The sequence below is a fragment of the Hipposideros armiger genome, unplaced genomic scaffold, assembly GCF_001890085.2.
Source record: "Hipposideros armiger isolate ML-2016 unplaced genomic scaffold, ASM189008v1 scaffold_201, whole genome shotgun sequence".
NCBI lineage: Eukaryota > Metazoa > Chordata > Mammalia > Chiroptera > Hipposideridae > Hipposideros > Hipposideros armiger.
Window position 1 is genome coordinate 2,634,642 of NW_017731551.1, and position 17,858 is coordinate 2,652,499.

The window sequence follows — 17,858 nt, forward strand, 5'->3', positions numbered from 1 at the left end:
ATGTTCATGATTCTTTCATAATTCAAGAGAATGATTAAAAGTATAAACTAGCTTAAATTATTACACTAAAGTTTGTTAAGTTAAAGGGCCTATGTAGATTTCTTGAGTAACTACTAAAAGAACAGATATTCGGTACATAACTTCTAAACTAGCAGATAAGGGGAAAAAAATCAAATGAGGAAAAAATATCTAAGACCAAATAAAAGAAATGCAGAAAAAGCATGTCAAATAGCAAAAATCAAGATGGACAGTAAAAATTAATTCAAATGTGTAAGTAATCACAATAAATATAATTAACTTTTTAAAAATTAGTTTCATGTGTATAAAGCAATAGTTAGAAACATGGAACGCTTCACAAATTTGTGTGTCATCCTTGTGCAGGAGTCATGCTAATCTTGACTGTATCGTTCCAATTTTAGTATACCTGCTGCTGAAGTGAGCCTTAAATAAGTAAACTTTTAATTAAAAGGCAAAGATTGTCAAACTTGAAAAATATCCAGTTCTATTATGTTTACAGAAAATATATCTAAAATATAAAGACAAAAAAATCTTGAAAGTAAAAAAATAGCAAACAGTAACTAAAGTTGGCATTGTTATATTAATATCAAACAAAAACAGACTTAAGGCAAAAAGCATTAGAAATAAAAAGCTCCACTTTACATTGCTAACAGGCTCAAATTATTAAAGACAAAAATTTTTAACTTATACGCATTATAAGTTTTTTAATATATAAAGCAAAAATTGATGCAATTATAAGGAGAAACTGACAAATTTATAGTGAGTGTTAATATGCCCTATGGTAACTGATAAAAGCAGCAAAAAAATCAATAGGGATATAGAAGATATGAACCACATAATTAACACACTTCATCTAGCAATGCATCCAGAACATTTTTAGCATACACAGAACTTTTACTAAAAATGACCATCTATTACACCCATAAAGCAAGTCTCAACAAAATTCAAAGTATCTGTTATTATATGGTCTATATTTTCTGACCACAATGCAGTTCATTTGTAATTAAATAAACAAAACTTAAAATACACTTAGAAATAAATCATGGGTCATCTAACATATGAGATCAAAAAAGGTCAAAAGTTAGCCATTCCAAAAAAGAAAAATATCAGTAAAATTAATAAATCTCTGCAAGACTGATCAAGAAAAAAAAGGGGATAACATATTAGAAACTTCTGGAGGGGCCGGCCGAGTGGCGCGATGGTTAAGAACTCGCTTGGGATGCCAGAGGGCCCCGGTTCGGATCCCACATATGAGGGCCAGTGACACTGCCCTCTACAGCTAAGATGCTGAACAACAGCTCAACCTGGAGCTGGGCTGCCATGAGTCGCCGGCGACGGCGTAGGCTGCAGCCCCTGTGGCAGTGGGTTGCCATGGGCTACCGTATGTAGCCAGCAGCCAGCGTGAGTGGCCAGCAGCCACAGTGAGCGGCCGTCCAGAAGCCGGCGACTGATCTGCCTCGCCAGAGAAGAGCGCAATGATGGTGCCAACTTGGGCCAGTGAAGCAACATCCTCCACAACTAGATTGAAGAACAAGACGACAGCAACTTGTCTGTTCCCCTTCCCCCAATTCCCCAGCACTGTTCCAATTCCCCCAATTAAAAAAAAAAATAAAAATAAAATAAAAATAAAAAAAAAGAAACTTCTGGAAATGGTTAATGGTGATGGCTGCATAACAATGCAAATGTACTTAACGCCACTGAACTGTATGTACACTTAAAAATGGTTAAGATCGTACATTTTATGTTATGTATATTTTACCAAAATTTTTTAAATTTTAAATTAAATAAATTTTAAAAAAGTGATTTTTGGCAAAACTGGTAATTCATCTGCCTAAGAATGAAACTGGACCCATACTTCACCACATACAGGGAGAAATTAAATATAGTTCTTAAAACCTTAAGACTTTTTAAAGAAAATTCAGGAAAATGTCTTCATGGTCTTGGGATAAGAAAGGATTTCTTATGACACATAAAGCAAAAAACAATGAAAACAGATAAATACTTCTTTTCATTGAAAGATGTCATAATCTGACAGAAAGTTTATTTTCAATACACATTCAATATCCAGAAATTTTTAAAATTCCTGAAATTAGAACATCTAAATAACTAAACAACTAAAAAACAACACAACACAATTCCCTAAACCCACCGAAATGGGCAAACTATTAGTAGGACAGACATTTCACAGAAACACAAATGGGCCACAAACATATGGAAGACACTTTACCTCATAGGACATGCAAACGAAGATATCAATTTCCCCCCCAGACTGGAAAGAAAAAGTTCAGGTGGCGGACAGTACCAAACGTTAGAGAGATATGACACTACAGACTGCTAATGGGAGTGAAAAGTGGCACGATCACTTTGGAAAACAATTTGGCATCACCTGACAGAGTTTAGGGTGGACCCAGCCTAACCCCAACAGTTTCATCCCTGAACACCTGCCCTAGGGAAACCCAGGAGACAAGCCAATTTGGATGATGAGTCTCGAAGAGAGTGTGCTGAGAAGGATGTCAGATACAACAGTCCAGTGTACAGTTCCATTCAGATAAAGTTCAAGAACAGGCAAGACTAATCTATGGTGATAAGCATCAGAATAGCGGTGGCCTACAGGGGTTGGCACTGACCAGAAGGGAATGGGGGGGGGGAGACTTGCTGGGGTGATGAAAAGGAGCTACTTCTGGATCATTTGGCTATATGAGTGTATGCAGTTGTCAAACTCACTGAACTATATACTTAATATCTGTGCACCTCACTGTGTGTAAATTTTGCCTCAGAATAAAAGAGGGAGAGAGAGAAAGGGAGTGGTTCGTAAGCCAATTAATCCTCCTAAGGGGAGTCATTTGTTTCACATACTTTACCAGTAGCAATTTGCACATAATTGCACTCTAAGCACAATTTTATTCTATCCATTCAAAAAGTAGGCTCAAATTTTCTTCATGACAACTTATTTTAGTAAATTCAATCCAAGATATGGTAAATATTTGAAAATAAGGCTACCCAGGCCTTCCCCATTTACTCTGAATTGACTAAAATACTGGGACACACTTAGAAAAATAAAGAAGTTAATGGCTGGATAAATAGCAGTTTCAGCCATATGACTTCACAGGCAAAGGCTAAAATTTCACAATGATTGCCTCTCATTTTTCTGCACTAATCAATGAGGATATAAGTACACAATCAATCCCAACAGCAAGTAATTCAGACTCATTTGGTACTACCACCTCCTTCCCCACAGATGCTCCCTGAAAGGAGAAGGAAGGCAGAAGAACAGAGGCACCAAACCATCAGTATGAACATTAACGTCCAATTCCCAGCCCAGAACTCCACCTACAGACCGTCTGCTTACTGAGTGAGAGAGCAAGGGTGTGTGTGTTTGTGTGTGTGTGTGAGAGAGAGATCAAAACTAAATCACTGTGTCTAAACTTCACACACACACACCCAGAAAAGCCCAGATACAAAGCAGACACAAGGTGACATATTGCCTACCTTTTTATTTTGGGATCACTATATGCCTTTTCAATAAGCTCCATTTTGTCCAAATCCTTCCACTTGCCTCCATCCAAGAATTGCCATCGATATGGTAAATGGAAATGAACGTTACTGCACTTATCTAAAATAAAAACATAAAGAAATAAGAGATCTTGGCATTAGACACTGTGGCCTAGTCCTGTGGTTCTCAATGGTTGTAGTCCTGATCACTGATCTGGGAATGTTTTGGAATCTGCAGGGGAGTCTTTTTCTAGTACAGTCAGTCATATCTTAGCATTTAGATACTGAAATACTACATATATTATTATATACATTTTCCTTTTATGCCTCCCTTTTTAACAGGACATTACACTGATTTCTAAAAAGATATATGTTGGCAGGTTACATTTCATATGAATTTCATCTCATGATAGTGAAGAAGCTGATCATTAAGAAGGTTGAAGGCTCCACCCCTGCAGATAGCAAGCAGTCTGACGATGGCTTATTGCTATTCATGTGGCAGGTACATGAGCAGTGGTCACATCGAAACGGAGCTAGCTTTATCTCTACTTGAAACCCATCCCAACCCCATGTTCGACCACAGGTGGGTTCAGCAGTGTGGTTCCAGCACTTTGATCTTTTGGCCTGCTAACATACTCACCTCTCCTCAACACACGCACACCCTGAAGGTCTTTGAACACACTGCTTTGCACATGTACACACACTGCCCAGTTCTATGGTTTCCAGCGTATGACTCCCCTTTCTCTGTGCTCCCCAGGACCTCGGTCGCTCCTAGCACTTCCCTCCTGCCTCGCCCTGTCTCATACAGGCCCCTCACCTGGAATGCTGCCCACAGCCTGCCTCTACCTTCCAACACCCTTTGAGCTTCTGGTACATCCATACAAAGGAATGTTGTGAGAGCAAAGGAAGACAGGAAAGGAAAGCAATGGGAAGCTCTGTGCGCTCTGATACAGAGCTGCCTCCAAGATACATGCTATTAGGTAGAAAGATACACAACAAGGTGCAGTATGCCTCTTTTTGGGTAAAAAAAAAAAAAAATAGAAAAAAGATTAGAGATACTCTAAATACACACATTTGGTCTGGATAGATGAGGCCAAAGCTGTGGTCCAGAGGTTACAGCAAATATGATTTTCTGTTCCCTCCTGAAGGACACTAAGGGAAATGATCCTTGGTAAGTGTTCAGTAGCCATATCCATACACCGCGACACAGGTGAGTCCTAGATGGCCTGAAAAAGGCTCTCCCCTAAGAAGGCACCTCCACGGAAGGCACACCATCCACCACCTTCCAGGCTGACGCTTCCTTGGGAAGGCCATGGGGACCAAAAGCAGGCACTGTGGTCAAACAGCAGGCTCTTGCTTTTCAATTCTTAATCATAGCTGAGTGGAGCCCCCGCCACTCACAAGCCAGAAGGTGCCAGGAAAAGAGGGTGCCACACAGGCTATCACAGTCACAGTGGCTGGCAAGAGCTGAGTCCCAGCTCAGTCATGGAAGCATGAGGCCCTCTGTCTGCCACATCTGCCCTGGTCCTTCTGTCCCCTTTCTCAGTTTCCTTCCTTCTTTCTAATGTTCCCCACCCCACTGCAACACTCCAGTCTAGGCTTTCCAGAAGGTGAGCTACAGAAATCAAATCAATTTGGCCAAGTACCCACATCCACACCCCCTTTCTCCCTACAGCCCTTGAAATGATAGGCCATAGACAAGAATAAATCCAAAAGTACCAGAAAATAAAACGGTCCAACAAAAAAATCAGATTTATTGAAGAATTCCTAAAAATATGAAGCAGACAGAATCAAACTGATAGAGAAAAAAGAGAGAGAAAAAGTCATACAAAGCATGCAGAAGTCACAAGGGCTGCGGGCTTCACAAACTCAGAGTTCAATGTGACAAGGAACAAGGAAGACACGAGGCCGTGGCAATGGGAATAATGGGACCCACAAGAGCAGGCGCTCCCTCAGTGCCTTGCTTCTGCTCAGCAACCTTGCTATTCTTCCCATGGAATATGAGTGTGGACAGAAAGGCTGGAGAAAGAGTGAAGCCTGTGAGCAAGTCACCAAAGCCCCCGGTCCTAGGATACATGCAAGCAGCCCACCCACCAACCAAGACATATACCTCTTCCCTGTTAAGCCTGGCACAGGGATCCTGAGTACCAACATGAGCAGACAACCAAGGGTCACCCAAAACACAAGAAAAACTACACAGACAGCCAGCCAACTCACAAAGAAGAATCAATACCTAAGGAAGTAATTATTAGAGAAAACAGGTCAAGAGTTACAGTTAGACCTAAACATAAAAGCTAAACCTACAAAACTTCTAGAAAAACACCACAGGAGAAACATTTTTACGGGCTTGGAATAGGCAAAGATTTTTAAGGTACCAAAAACACAAACCATCAAAAAATATTAAAATGCATATCAATATTAAAACTCACATTCTTCAAAAGATATCATTAAGAAAATGATCTTGGAAGACAAAGACTGGGAGAATATATTTTCAATACCTACACCTGACAAAGACTTGTAACAAGAATATTCAAAACTCTTACAACTCGATATGAGAGATCAAAGAACCCCCCAAAATGGGAAAAATCATAAAAATTCACAAAAGATCACATACTGTATGATTCCATTTAAGTGAATTCTAGAAAAGGCTAATCTAATCTGCAGTGATAAAAAGTAGATCAGGGATGGCCTGGGGTCAGAAAATTGGGGTGCTGAGGATTAACTGTAAAGGGGCATAAGGGAAATTTTTGGAATGAGGGAACTGTTCCCTATCTAGATGATAGTGATAGCTACACGGGCATACATATTTACCAAAACTTAAGAGTGCACACTTAAAATGAGTGCATTTTTTTGTGCGTAAATTAGACCACCACATTGACTTTAAAAATATACGTATATGTATATGTGGCACACATTCCTTGACCTCGCATTCCATTTCCAGAAATGTATCAATGGAAATACACGTGCACTCAGATGCTCAATGGAGCATCACTCTAAGTGAATACTACACAATTGTTTTTTAAAAAACAAGGTGGATTTACGAATACTAATGTAGAAAAAACCCTCCAAGATATAATGTAAAGTAAAGCAGGTTTAATAATATGTCACATGTTCCCATCTGTTGAAAAAATATGTAAAACAAATATCATGACCACATGGCATGTGTTTACCTTTTGGCTAAAGGAGGACCTCAGACTTTACTCTGTATTATTTGACTCTTTCACAAAGTGAAAGTATTCTGAATTGCTTGGGTAGTTTTTAAAGACTGAAAATGAAACACGAAGTTGTGGTGGTTGTGTTTTTAGGAGGAGTCACTGATTTTGAGAAGGGATCGTTCTTCAATCAAAGCCCAGGACATCAGTAAGAAGAAAACAAAGGTTTAGTGAAAATACAGATACATACACACAAGAATTGTTACTTATGATAAAAGGGAGGCTGGGGAGAGAAAACCCCAACTTAATTACTCGTCCCTCAAGAGCGAACACAGGTGTCTTTCTCAGGAAGGGCATTCCCGGTTTCTAAGGTTATCTCTAAGTCCATGATCACCCTTCAGAGGGACACTTATTTTGTTCCCACTATACTGGGCACCCATGTCTTGTGCATGTCTGTAACCTCATGTTAAGCTGACCATGAGTCAACAATTGACACTTACTTGCTGCATGACCCAGTAATATTCCCCGAAACTCACGTACAGTTTGATTTTTAGAAACTCAAATTTAATTCCTACCATCCTCAACTCCCCAACGAAATTGCTTCAGAATTGGTTTGGACAAATGCCACACCAGCTCATGATTAAAAAGGCCTGATCTTCTCTGGATGGGAGAGAGAACCTCAGAGCAGAGCTCCAGGAATGAGAAGCAGTTATCCCACCCACACATGAATGAAGGGTTTCACCTCCGACTTACCTTGAAACCTACAACTTTTTAGGATATGGAACAAACAGATCTGATCACCCTCCTCTTCTTGGTTAGTAGTGGCTGGGGGCACAGAACCTGAACTGTCTCTTCTTTCTACAAAGAAACACCACAAAGACCTATCAGCCTCCATGGAAGCTTCATTTATGAGGTTGCAGTAATTCAAAATACAAAGGAAAGAAAAGAGGATTCATTCATCTCCCTGCACAAAACAAAGTGGGCAGGCTACTTCACAAAATCCTACAGAGCTCGGGCAGAAAGCACCAGACATACAGGTGGGTGTATGTCTCTGCTTTTCAGGGAGGAGCCAGGGAGACCAAGGCCACACGGCAGCTTGCCAAATCCAGGACACCATGAGGGCGCTTTTCTCGCTCTGGCTGCATACCCAGTTCACTGGGAGACCCATTTAAAAATACAAGTACCTGCTCTGTCCCAGACTGACTCCATTAGAACCTCTGGCGTAGAACCTGGGGAGAACCACTATCCTATACACTGAGATAGCTTAAGGTTCCTTCTGGATCTAGGGAGGGCAAGTGAAGGGCTGCATTTTATAAACTGGATTTGATTCTAATAGCAAATACTTGTTAATGAACTATTAGAACTGGGTACCAATGCCAAGAGAAAAGCAACAAATGGAAAGCTTACCTCTCAAAATAAAAATCTCAGTTAATTTTAAGTTAATTATCAGAATTTTCATATAAGAAGGGCATGTACGTGATTTCAAAGTTTACCTTTACTAGTGCTTCAATGAGCCTTTAATAATCACATTTCCTCTTGCCACACCTACCACTGTATAAGTATACAGGAAACCTCCTTATTTAGTATCACCTGTCATTTTGTAACTCATCTTCCCTTTCTTTTCATGGGCCCCTCAAACATCCACAAGCTGGGCCTCAAAACCCACACCTGTGGAGCCCTGAAGGTCACCTGCCTGTCCCCAAGGGTAGGTATCCTTCCCTCCAGTTCTAACAAGGCCACAATCCAAATGAACTCTTCAAGACCTACTTAAAACAAAATCTACCTCTAGGCTTCGTACTACTGAAAGAAATTAACCAAAATTAACGAAGAAAATGTGAAGAAAGAACACATATGGCAAGGGCAATTTTAAAATATAAAAATCAGATAAGATTAGCAGGATAGGTCTGTTTGCTGGTAGTCCAGACACTTATCTGATATTTTAGGAAGGGGTCTATTAAAAATCCTAGATATGGACCAGCCGAGTGGCGCAATGGTTAAGAACTGGCTTGGGACACCAGGGGGCCCCGGTTCGGATCCCACATATGAGGGCCAGTGACACTGCCCTCCACAGCTAAGATGCTGAACAGCAGCTCAACCTGGAGCTGGGCTGCTGTGAGTCACCGGCGACGGCATAGGCTGCAGCCCCTGTGGCAGTGGGTTGCCATGGGCTACCGTGTGTAGCCAGCAGCCAGCGTGAGCGGCCAGCAGCCGCCGTGAGCGGCCGTCCAGAGGCCGGCTACTGATCTGCCTCACCCGGGAAGAGCGCAATGATGGTGCCAACTTGGGCCAGTGAAGCAATGTCCTCCACAACTAGACTGAAGAACAAAAGGACAGCAACTTGTTGGTTCCCCTTCCCCCAATTCCCCAGCACTGTTTCCATGCCCCCAATTCCCCAATAAAAATCTTAAAAAAAAAAAAAATCCTAGATATCACTATAGGTAACAAGTGGGTTTGACTCTGCATCCCTGCGGGGAGCCATGTCTCATAGTCACTAAGACAGTGGCTAGCACATGGCATGCACTCAAATTTGTTGAATGAAAGAATGGATAACTAGAATGGCAAGCCAATAGCTGATACTGTGGAATGCAAAAGGACACTAATGTCATCATAATCTCCCCAAGGGACCACGTTACTCATGTCTCACACAACAGGTACTCAAGAAATGCTTATTACATAAACAGTCTCTGCTCAGAATCCCCATGTGCCTATCAGTAAGCCTGGCATTCTTTTTAAAAAAATAATACTTATCCTAGAATGCTCATTCATTCAACAAATAGCTGAGTGCCTACTGTGGGCCAGGTACTGGAGATGAGCAGTGAACAAACCAAATTTACAAAAAAAAAATTAAAAAATCTATTTATTCATATCAAGAGAGCCAATATGCTTCATTCCCTCATTTTTAAAAAATTAAACAGAATGCACTGCAAAGGATACCCCTAGAGTTGTGCAGCACAGCATTCTAAACTTTGGGGTCCCTCATTGAAAGGCAAGCTCTCCAGGGAACAGAGGGACGGCTGCAAGGGAGAAGCAGAGTCTCCCATCTCAATGCAGACGAGGCCCATTAGGAATTCATTTACCATCAACACCAACTGGGATTTCTCTAGAATGTCTTGCTTGTTCATGGCCATGATCTCAGCTCATTCTCATGGTCTCCACTAGCTAGGAAGGGATCACTAACTGCATTTTACAAAAGCAGCACAGGTTTATCCAGTCATACATTCCATTCAATGGCCAGCTAGAATCCAGGAGCACAAGCCCAGGGCCTTACCAGTCATCCCAGGGGCAGAAGGGTCCCCTCTGCCAGAGGTAGAGCTCTTATTCTTGATGTCATGAGCATTTCTATAAATGGAAGGCAGCCTGCTCACCAGGTCTGAGCTCATGCCCAACTTCTCCAGTTTTTCCCGATTCTCAAAACTAGAGAAATCATGGGATCTCTTACAGCCACTGCCAAACTTGCATTCACCCTGCAAAAAATACTGGCAGATATGGAGTTTGATACATTGCTTCTGAAATTTACAAGAGCCATAGCGTCCATCTCCTCCTTTGTTGTAGTGAAGACAGATCTGTTGACAGAGAAGAAGACAGCAGCTTAGGAAAGCCTCACAAGACACCACCTCCTTACTGACCAGTTCACTGGTTAGAAGTTTTTCTAGAAATCTAGCCACTGCTGTGATTCTGTTATCCACACAGGCCACACAGCTATGAGAATATATCCTCACTCTAGATGGATGGCTGTTAATATGTGCTCTTGGCTAAAATGGGAACTGGGTGGACAGCAGACTGCTCAGAACAAGCCCCTCCACTGGAAAAATCCAAACAATTCAAATTGATCAGAGCTGCTCCCTTTATAGGAGACATTTTAGTATAAAATGCATAACAGCTCCTAACAACCCTTACACTCTACCTACACCCTTCCCTAATTCACCAACTATACCTTTGCCTAGGCCCCAGTTTTTTCCAACTTTTTTTTCTACAACCCAGGGTCACAGAGGTTCTGAGTTTAAAGAATCTTAGAGAAGGCCAAATACAGCCCTTTCATTTCTCAAGGGAGCAAACTGAGACTCAGAGAAGCTAACTTCTTGCCCTACGTCACACAGCAATCTGGCACATACCATGGCTGTTGAATTGGGTTGTTGGCAAAGCTGGGTCTTGAACTTGAATCAACTGTTTCTTCTACTCTACACTCTAAATTCCTGTAAATGGGAACCAGGCCAGAGACTACCAAGGACCCACTCACTCAATTCACAGGCATTATACTGAGCAAATTTCAGCAGGGACACCACTCTGAGAATGGAAGCCCCGAGGGGCAAGGCCAGAGAAGGAAGACCTTGATTCTGTCACTTACAAGCTGCCTGACCTTCAGCAAGTCCAGCTCTGAGATTCAGTTTTTTAATCCCCAAAATGGGAATAATCCCACCTACATTCCTGGGCTATCCTGAGGATATTATGGGAAATACACGACGTGGCTAATACAATGCCTGGAACACAGTGGGTTGATTCATGGTGGCGGCCCCCAGCTGGTCATCTGATACGGGGAAGAGCCTGAGAACAGAAGTCTTGGCAGGAAAGCTACACTGGGTCCGAGTTTATGGTCTCAGCTCCCATTTGCTGGCACTGTGTTCTGAGCCAACCTGCACAGCCAGGCTACACAATTCCACCAAATGGTCACCTTCGGATTCATTATCACACTACTGACAAGATGATCTCTCTGAAACGTGAATGCCCACTCTCCAAACACAAACCTACCCCCCACCTCCTTCCTGTGATACAGAAGGCTGTGTGGATGAGCCTCTGCCCACCCTTTTCTCTCTCTCCCCTCTCTAATGCTAAATCCAGGTTGGGCTGACCTACATGCTGTACCCTGACCATGCCAGGTTCCCTCTTCCCAGACCTTCATTCTTCAACTCCTAAGTAGGCACCATCGACTCCAGGACACCTCCTCAGCACCCAAACTGTGCCCCCTAGACCAAAGTGCTCACTTCTATTAGAGCATCTAAAACAGTGCCCTACAATTATCTGCTGACTTGTCTGTCTGACCCAGTAAACGTGCCTGACCCATAGTGGGTATTCAACAAAGGTTAGCTGAAGCAAATCAATGCTAATTTTCAAAAGACAAAAGAAAAATGTTAATACCTATTATGTGCCAGTCACTATGCTATGTAGAACCTTTATCAAATGGGTGATTTTAATTGAATCATATGGAAGCACTTTCATTAAAATATACCAATCTAATCTCTGCTGCCTCATTGCAGGGACAGTGTCCGAGCATCTCATATAATCTGTGCTGGCCACAGGAAGGCACCACTCAGATCTGCTACAGAGCACATTTAACTCTCAGCCCAGCTGCTGCCCTCTGGAGCAACTACTTTCTTCACACGGGGGCCACACTCCCAGGGGATGTTCCCAGGCAATGACGGAGCACACCGTTCTAGGGAGCCCAGGTTGCCTCCAACAGTGAAACCTTTAGCTCAGAACTACCAGTTAGCCATGCAGCAGCTTTCTTGGAACTGTGCTATAGTCAGACTCTCTTCCTATCCAGTCCCCTTCCTTCACCCTCTCCCGCCAGATGTCAGACCTGCATCACTGCCTGAAAGCTCACCCCAACTCCTTCTGCTCCCTTCCCTATAAATCTCTCACACTTCTAATCCTATCTTGGTGTCTGCTTCTCGAAGGATCCGAACTTGTATATAGCCACTGCAGTGAGCTTTGAAACAAGTGGTTAATGTCTGAAATGCAATATGAGAATTCCTATCAACTAAAGTTCAAAATTCCCTGGGTGCAACTGAATTAGTAGAAAGCGCATCATCTGTCAGCAACCCTGAAAAGCTTCTCCACAGACCCAACTGGGTCCAATGATACCTGTGTGTAGACAAGGAGGGGCTGGTTGGAGTTTCTCATCCCCTTGGTTCTGTGTAAATAACATCTTGCTGCAGCCACTGGCCAAACAGGCTCCTCCAACCCCACAGAAGCCCTGTGAAGGAGGTACCAGCCCAACTGATACAGAAGCAAAGGAGGCTTCGAGGGGCAAGGTTGACCCACGGTCACAGAGCCAGGAATTCAATCTAGGTCTCCTCTAAGCAGACCCCAGTGGTCATGATGGGGGCCTTTGCTTCTCTTCTACCATAATATTTCCTATGTTCCAACCTTCTGGCCTCTCCCCAATTCCCTGCACACTCACACACCCCCTCCTGGCACTCACCTCCGGCAAAAGCCAAGGGTCATTCTGAAACAAGAGCTGGCAGAGCTCACTATAGCTGAGGTGGTCGACGCCATGAATCTTAAGCACACTGAGGTTGTGATCGCTCGTCAAGGTGTGGCTGTTCTTACAGTTCTTCCTGCAAAGCAGAGCAGAGCTGGTGTCATCAGTGAACTGAGTTTCCACAAAATTCTTATGTTGAAGTCCTAACGCCCAGTACCTTAGAAGTGATTGTATTTGGAGACAAGAGTTTTTAAAGAAGTGATTAAGTTAAAATGAGGTCACTGGATGGGGATCAATCCAGTGTGACTGGTGTCCTTAAAAGAAGAGGGGATTAGGGCACAGACTCTACAAAGGGAAGACAATGTGAGAACATAGGGAGAAGATGGCCATCTATAAACCAAGGAGAGAAGCCTCAGAAGAAACCAACCCTTGATCTCTCTAACGTCTAGCCTCTAGAATTTTGAGAACATTAATTTCTGGTTTTTTACGCCACCCAGTCTGTGGTAACTTGTCATGGCAGCCCGAGCAAACTAATACAGCTGGTGAAATCAGTCTTTAAGACAATTTTTCAAGAACAGGTCCTGACATTGTTTAGAAGCACTGGAGAAAAACCAGCATGGCTATGCACAATAAAACATAATGCTTATTTACAAAGGAAGAAATGATAACATGAGTTCTAGAGCCCAGGACAGCCCTTCTCAGCAGGTTTCTGATGAGAATGACAGGGCTATTCCCCAAAAAAGAGTCACAACGTACCAATCACTGTACACTTAAACACTGGCTGAAGGCTGAATAAATGAGTGTTGATACTTTATGGTCGTGCTTACACGCTTACACACACACACACACACACACACACACACACACACACACGAGGGCCAGCCCTTTTTTTTTTGCTCCCGTCCTCCATTTTTTCCATCAACAAACCCCTGTTAAACACTCATTGTGAGCCAGGCACTGGCACCATGCCCCAGTGATACAAAGACTTCAAATGATCACCTGTGTCAACATGACCCAAAGAGTGAGGCAAAGAGCATTTGCTTGACTCAGACACTGCCATTATCTCACATGTCATGCTTATATTATCATCTCAAAAGAAAACTTAACCTCTGATCACTTCCCCCAAACCTGCACCTTCCACAGGCGTCCCCATCTCAGTCAAAGGCAACTTTCCTCTTCCACTGCACAGACCAAAAACCTTGGGAGTCATCCTGACTTCTCTCCTTCTCTCATCTAGTGGAGATGAAAGACACAGAGATGACTCTAAAATGGAGTGGGAAGTACAAGGTCAGCTGTGCTCTGAATATATCAGTGCAGACAGGAGGGACACCTGAGCCTGATAGAAGTGGGGCAAACAAGAGAGGGCCTGTGCCAAATACTTAGGGTTGAAGAGGATCCAGGCAAGGAGAGAAGGGAAGAACATGGTAGGCAGAGGAGCTAATAATCGGTACTGCCAGAGCCAAATCTATCTAACCATTGAAATACTAATGATGATGGCTACTAAAACCTGTTGAGCATTTATCACGAACAAGGACTGCCCAAACATTTTATGAGTTAATTCATTCTGTCCTCAACAAGTCTATGAGGTAGGTAATATTATCTCCATTTTGCAGATGATGGAACTGAGGCTCCGGTATAAAGTAACTTGCCCAAGACCACCCAGCTAGCAAGGAACAGAGGCAGAGTTGGAACAAAGCAGGCTTATCTTTGGGACTATGCTCGTGACCATGGTGCTTACTGTCCCCTAAGCGCAGGATGGAAGTCAGGGACTGGGGACCCTTCCCAGATATAACCAACAAGCAAAAGCAGCAGTAAGGATCTATTTCTGAAACTGCTGACCTGTGGTTCAGGAAAACAAGCAAAGCATAGAAAATACAGCCGACCACACACGCACACTTTCCCCCTGTACGTGACCCAGAAACAGTTGGAGATGGAAGGTTGAAGAAACTCTTGTGTGAACATCAATCAAAAGGAAAAGGTGAAGAATGAATAAAACTCAGAATCATCTAGACCAGTAAACACCAGATGTCCAAGACAAGTAAAATCTGACCCCAAATTCTGGGAACTACCCTAAGAATAGGGCTGCCATCTTTATTTTACTAAATACAGACATTAACAAGATGCACCAGTTATCCCCATCATTACAGCCATCCAACCACCATTTACTGTGCCTGCCTTCCTCTCCAGCTGCTGCTCCTAATTCTCCCGAGGTGCCTCATTTCCACCAGTCCCTGAAGGCCCAGTTTCCCTAGGGTTCCAACCTCAGACCCCATCTCGGATCTGATCCACTCCTGGAGCCCCAGCCTTATAGTGCCCAATAATTTCCGAACCAACCAATCAGGCCCCTGGCCATCCTCGCAAGCTTCAGACCCCTAGGCAAACTCCAAAACAAAATCCTCTCCTGCTCTCAGTCAACAATAAGAGAAATTTAAAAGTCATCTTCAGTCCACAATAAACTGAGTCATCACCTCATATCCCGTCACCACACTCTCACCAACTCCCCATCTCTCCCGAATTTCTCACATATACATCTCTTCTTCTTAAAGCCTTATCTGGGCATTGGAATATTCTACTGTAAATATTTCTGGGCAGCTGCATCCCAGGGACTACATTTCCCAGTCCCCCAACCCGTTTCCCCATGTAGGTCGGGTCATGAGACATTGTGTGGTCCAGAGGATGTGGGTGGAAGAATGTCTACCACTTCTAGAACTGGCCCCATAAAAACCTCTGTCCAGCCCTCTACTGTGCACCTTCTCCACTTGCTTCCTGGAACCCGATGCCCAGAATGGCCTTAAGAGCCATGGGTCTAGGTCAGCCAGCCTAGGTCCCTGAATGCATGAATCAAAGCCCCTACCCCACCTTTGACTACTGGACCTGACATGAGCAAGAAATAATGTCTACTGTGTTGAGGAAACAAAAAAAAGAAAGGGAGGGAGGGAGGGAGGGAGGGAGAAAAGAATTCTTTTCCATAGCTGGACTAATTTCCAAATAGGTCCGTCCCCATCGCATCCTCCTGCAAATCTAACATATACAGTATCTTCCTAGAATGCAGACCTGATGGCTGCTCTCTCCTGCCATTTAATGGGCCCTTCTCTCCTTCAGGGTGAGGTCCAAACTCGTTAGCCCCAACCCAGTCCATCCGGCCGTAAAATCTCACTGAGCACCTGGCTGTGTGCAGAGAGGGGCCCCACCAGCCAGGGCCAAGGCAGCGGGGCCTCTGCCCTCACAACGTCCATCCTACTGAGGGGCGGGGAGATGGGGTAGGTGCTGTGAAAAAAAGCAAACGGGACAAAAGGGATGGAAAGGAAGGAAGGACTCAACAGGAAAGTGATGTTTGCGTTGAGGCCCGAAGGCATCATGGGGCAAACCAGGAACGGCATTCCAGGCCGAGCAAAGGCCAGCAGAAGCCAAAGGGCACCCAGGAGGGGGCAGCTGGAGCTACACTTCCCTATGGACCTTGCGGGCGAGAAAGCCGTGGGTGACGTGGCCCTCAAAGCTCTGGAAAGCGGGCGTCGCAGCCCTTTCCCCCAGGAGAGCGCGCCCCTCCCCCACCCTTAGGCGCCCATCGCCCCGCCCCCTCCGCACCCCGAGCGTTCCAGCGGGTCCCGCGCCCTAAGTTACACCCAGACGGCAGATGCCTTGAGGGCAGGGTTCCACCGAGTGCCTCACACAGTCCCAAGTATTCAGCAGGCGCTCAACTCATGTTCCCTGAGGAGAATTAAGGGGAGGACGGCCATTTAATCGCCTCCCCAAGCTTGAAGAAGGGCCCTCATTCCGCCCGCCCTTCCCTCCCCCCCGCCCGCCGTCGAGCCGGCGCGGCGCCTTACCCGGCCTTCAGGAACTTGCAGGCCCCGTAGACCATGAACTTGCAGAGGTGCAGCTGCGAGCAGAGCCCCACGCAGGTCGCCTTGACGCCATGGTGGGCGCTGCAGAGGCGCAGCGCCGAGACGGCCAGCACCACCCGCTGGGCCGCCGCCGCGCCGCCCTCGCCCGCCCGCGCCGCCACCACGAAGCGCTGGTCCTCCCGCAGCAGCCGCTCCAGCGCGTCCGCGCCGACGCCCTCCCGCAAGCGGCGCCGCAGCTCCTCCAACGCCAAGGCGCCCCCGGCCGCGCACAGCACCTGGGTTATCTCGCCGACGACGGTGGCCTGGGCCATGGCGGTGGGGCCGCGCTGCCCGTCGAGCCGCCGGCTAGCCGGGCGGCGCTCGCGGGGTGGAGACGGCTTCGGGAAGCGAAACTGAAAGTTGACTCCGGTCTGGGGAAAACAGATCCCGGGCTCCCTCGCCACGCCCACGGCCCCGAGGCTGAGCGGGGCACAGCGCCTGCCGGCCTCAGGGCCCTCAGCTGAGGCGCCCGCCCAGGCTGCTGAGGACATCATCTCCGTCGACGGCTGCGGCGGCTCTGGCGGCTCCCCGGGCTCTTCGGTGGGTCTCTCGAAGCGGTTCTCCGGGCGCTTGAAAGAAGAGGCCCTGCCTTCCGGGCAGCGCTTTGCGCCTCACGAAGCGCTTCACCTCGAAGATGGAGGAGCGACGCCCGGGAGCACGCGCAGCTGCCTCTCTTGAGGCCAGAGCGCGTGGCGCGAGCCTTTTGCACCCGGCGCGTTTGCGGCGCACCTGGGACGCCCCCTGGGTCGCGCGGCGAAACGCAGCGGCGGCCGGCGCGCGCTTCCTAGACGGCTCACGTACGCGCGGACGGCGACGCTGGGGAGCACCGCGGAAGAAAAGGTGCATCCCGAGATGCGAAATGGGCTTAAATGTGACTTTCTCGTCAGGGCTGGCAGCGAACCCCTCATTTTAAACATAGAAGGGTAGCTATGTAGATATATCCGTTTAAAAAGCCGATTCGTGTCTCCGCACCCTTCCCGACTAAAGAGTGAACAAATAGTGAAAGGCCATTCGGAACGTAGGGACACGCTCTTCAGGTGTGGATGGAAATGTGAATTGTTAAGAGACTTTGGGGAAAGGCATCCGGGAATAGCTATTAAGATTTCCGATGTG

At 45.5% G+C, this 17,858-nt stretch overlaps 1 protein-coding gene across 1 annotated transcript in view; it reads right to left on the reverse strand.

Moving 5' to 3' along the window:
- The window catches only part of PARP12 (poly(ADP-ribose) polymerase family member 12), a 32,359-nt gene extending 15,096 nt beyond the window's left edge, over positions 1-17,263 (reverse strand). The window contains exons 1-5 of the mRNA XM_019653270.1: positions 16,689-17,263; positions 12,862-12,997; positions 9,931-10,225; positions 7,416-7,520; positions 3,508-3,631 (exon numbers count right to left, since the gene is read on the reverse strand). Of these exons, the coding sequence (XP_019508815.1) occupies positions 3,508-3,631; positions 7,416-7,520; positions 9,931-10,225; positions 12,862-12,997; positions 16,689-17,239 (1,211 nt within the window). The 5' untranslated portion in view covers positions 17,240-17,263. The remainder of the gene's footprint in view (positions 1-3,507; positions 3,632-7,415; positions 7,521-9,930; positions 10,226-12,861; positions 12,998-16,688) is intronic.
- Between the last annotated feature and the right edge of the window lie 595 nt (positions 17,264-17,858).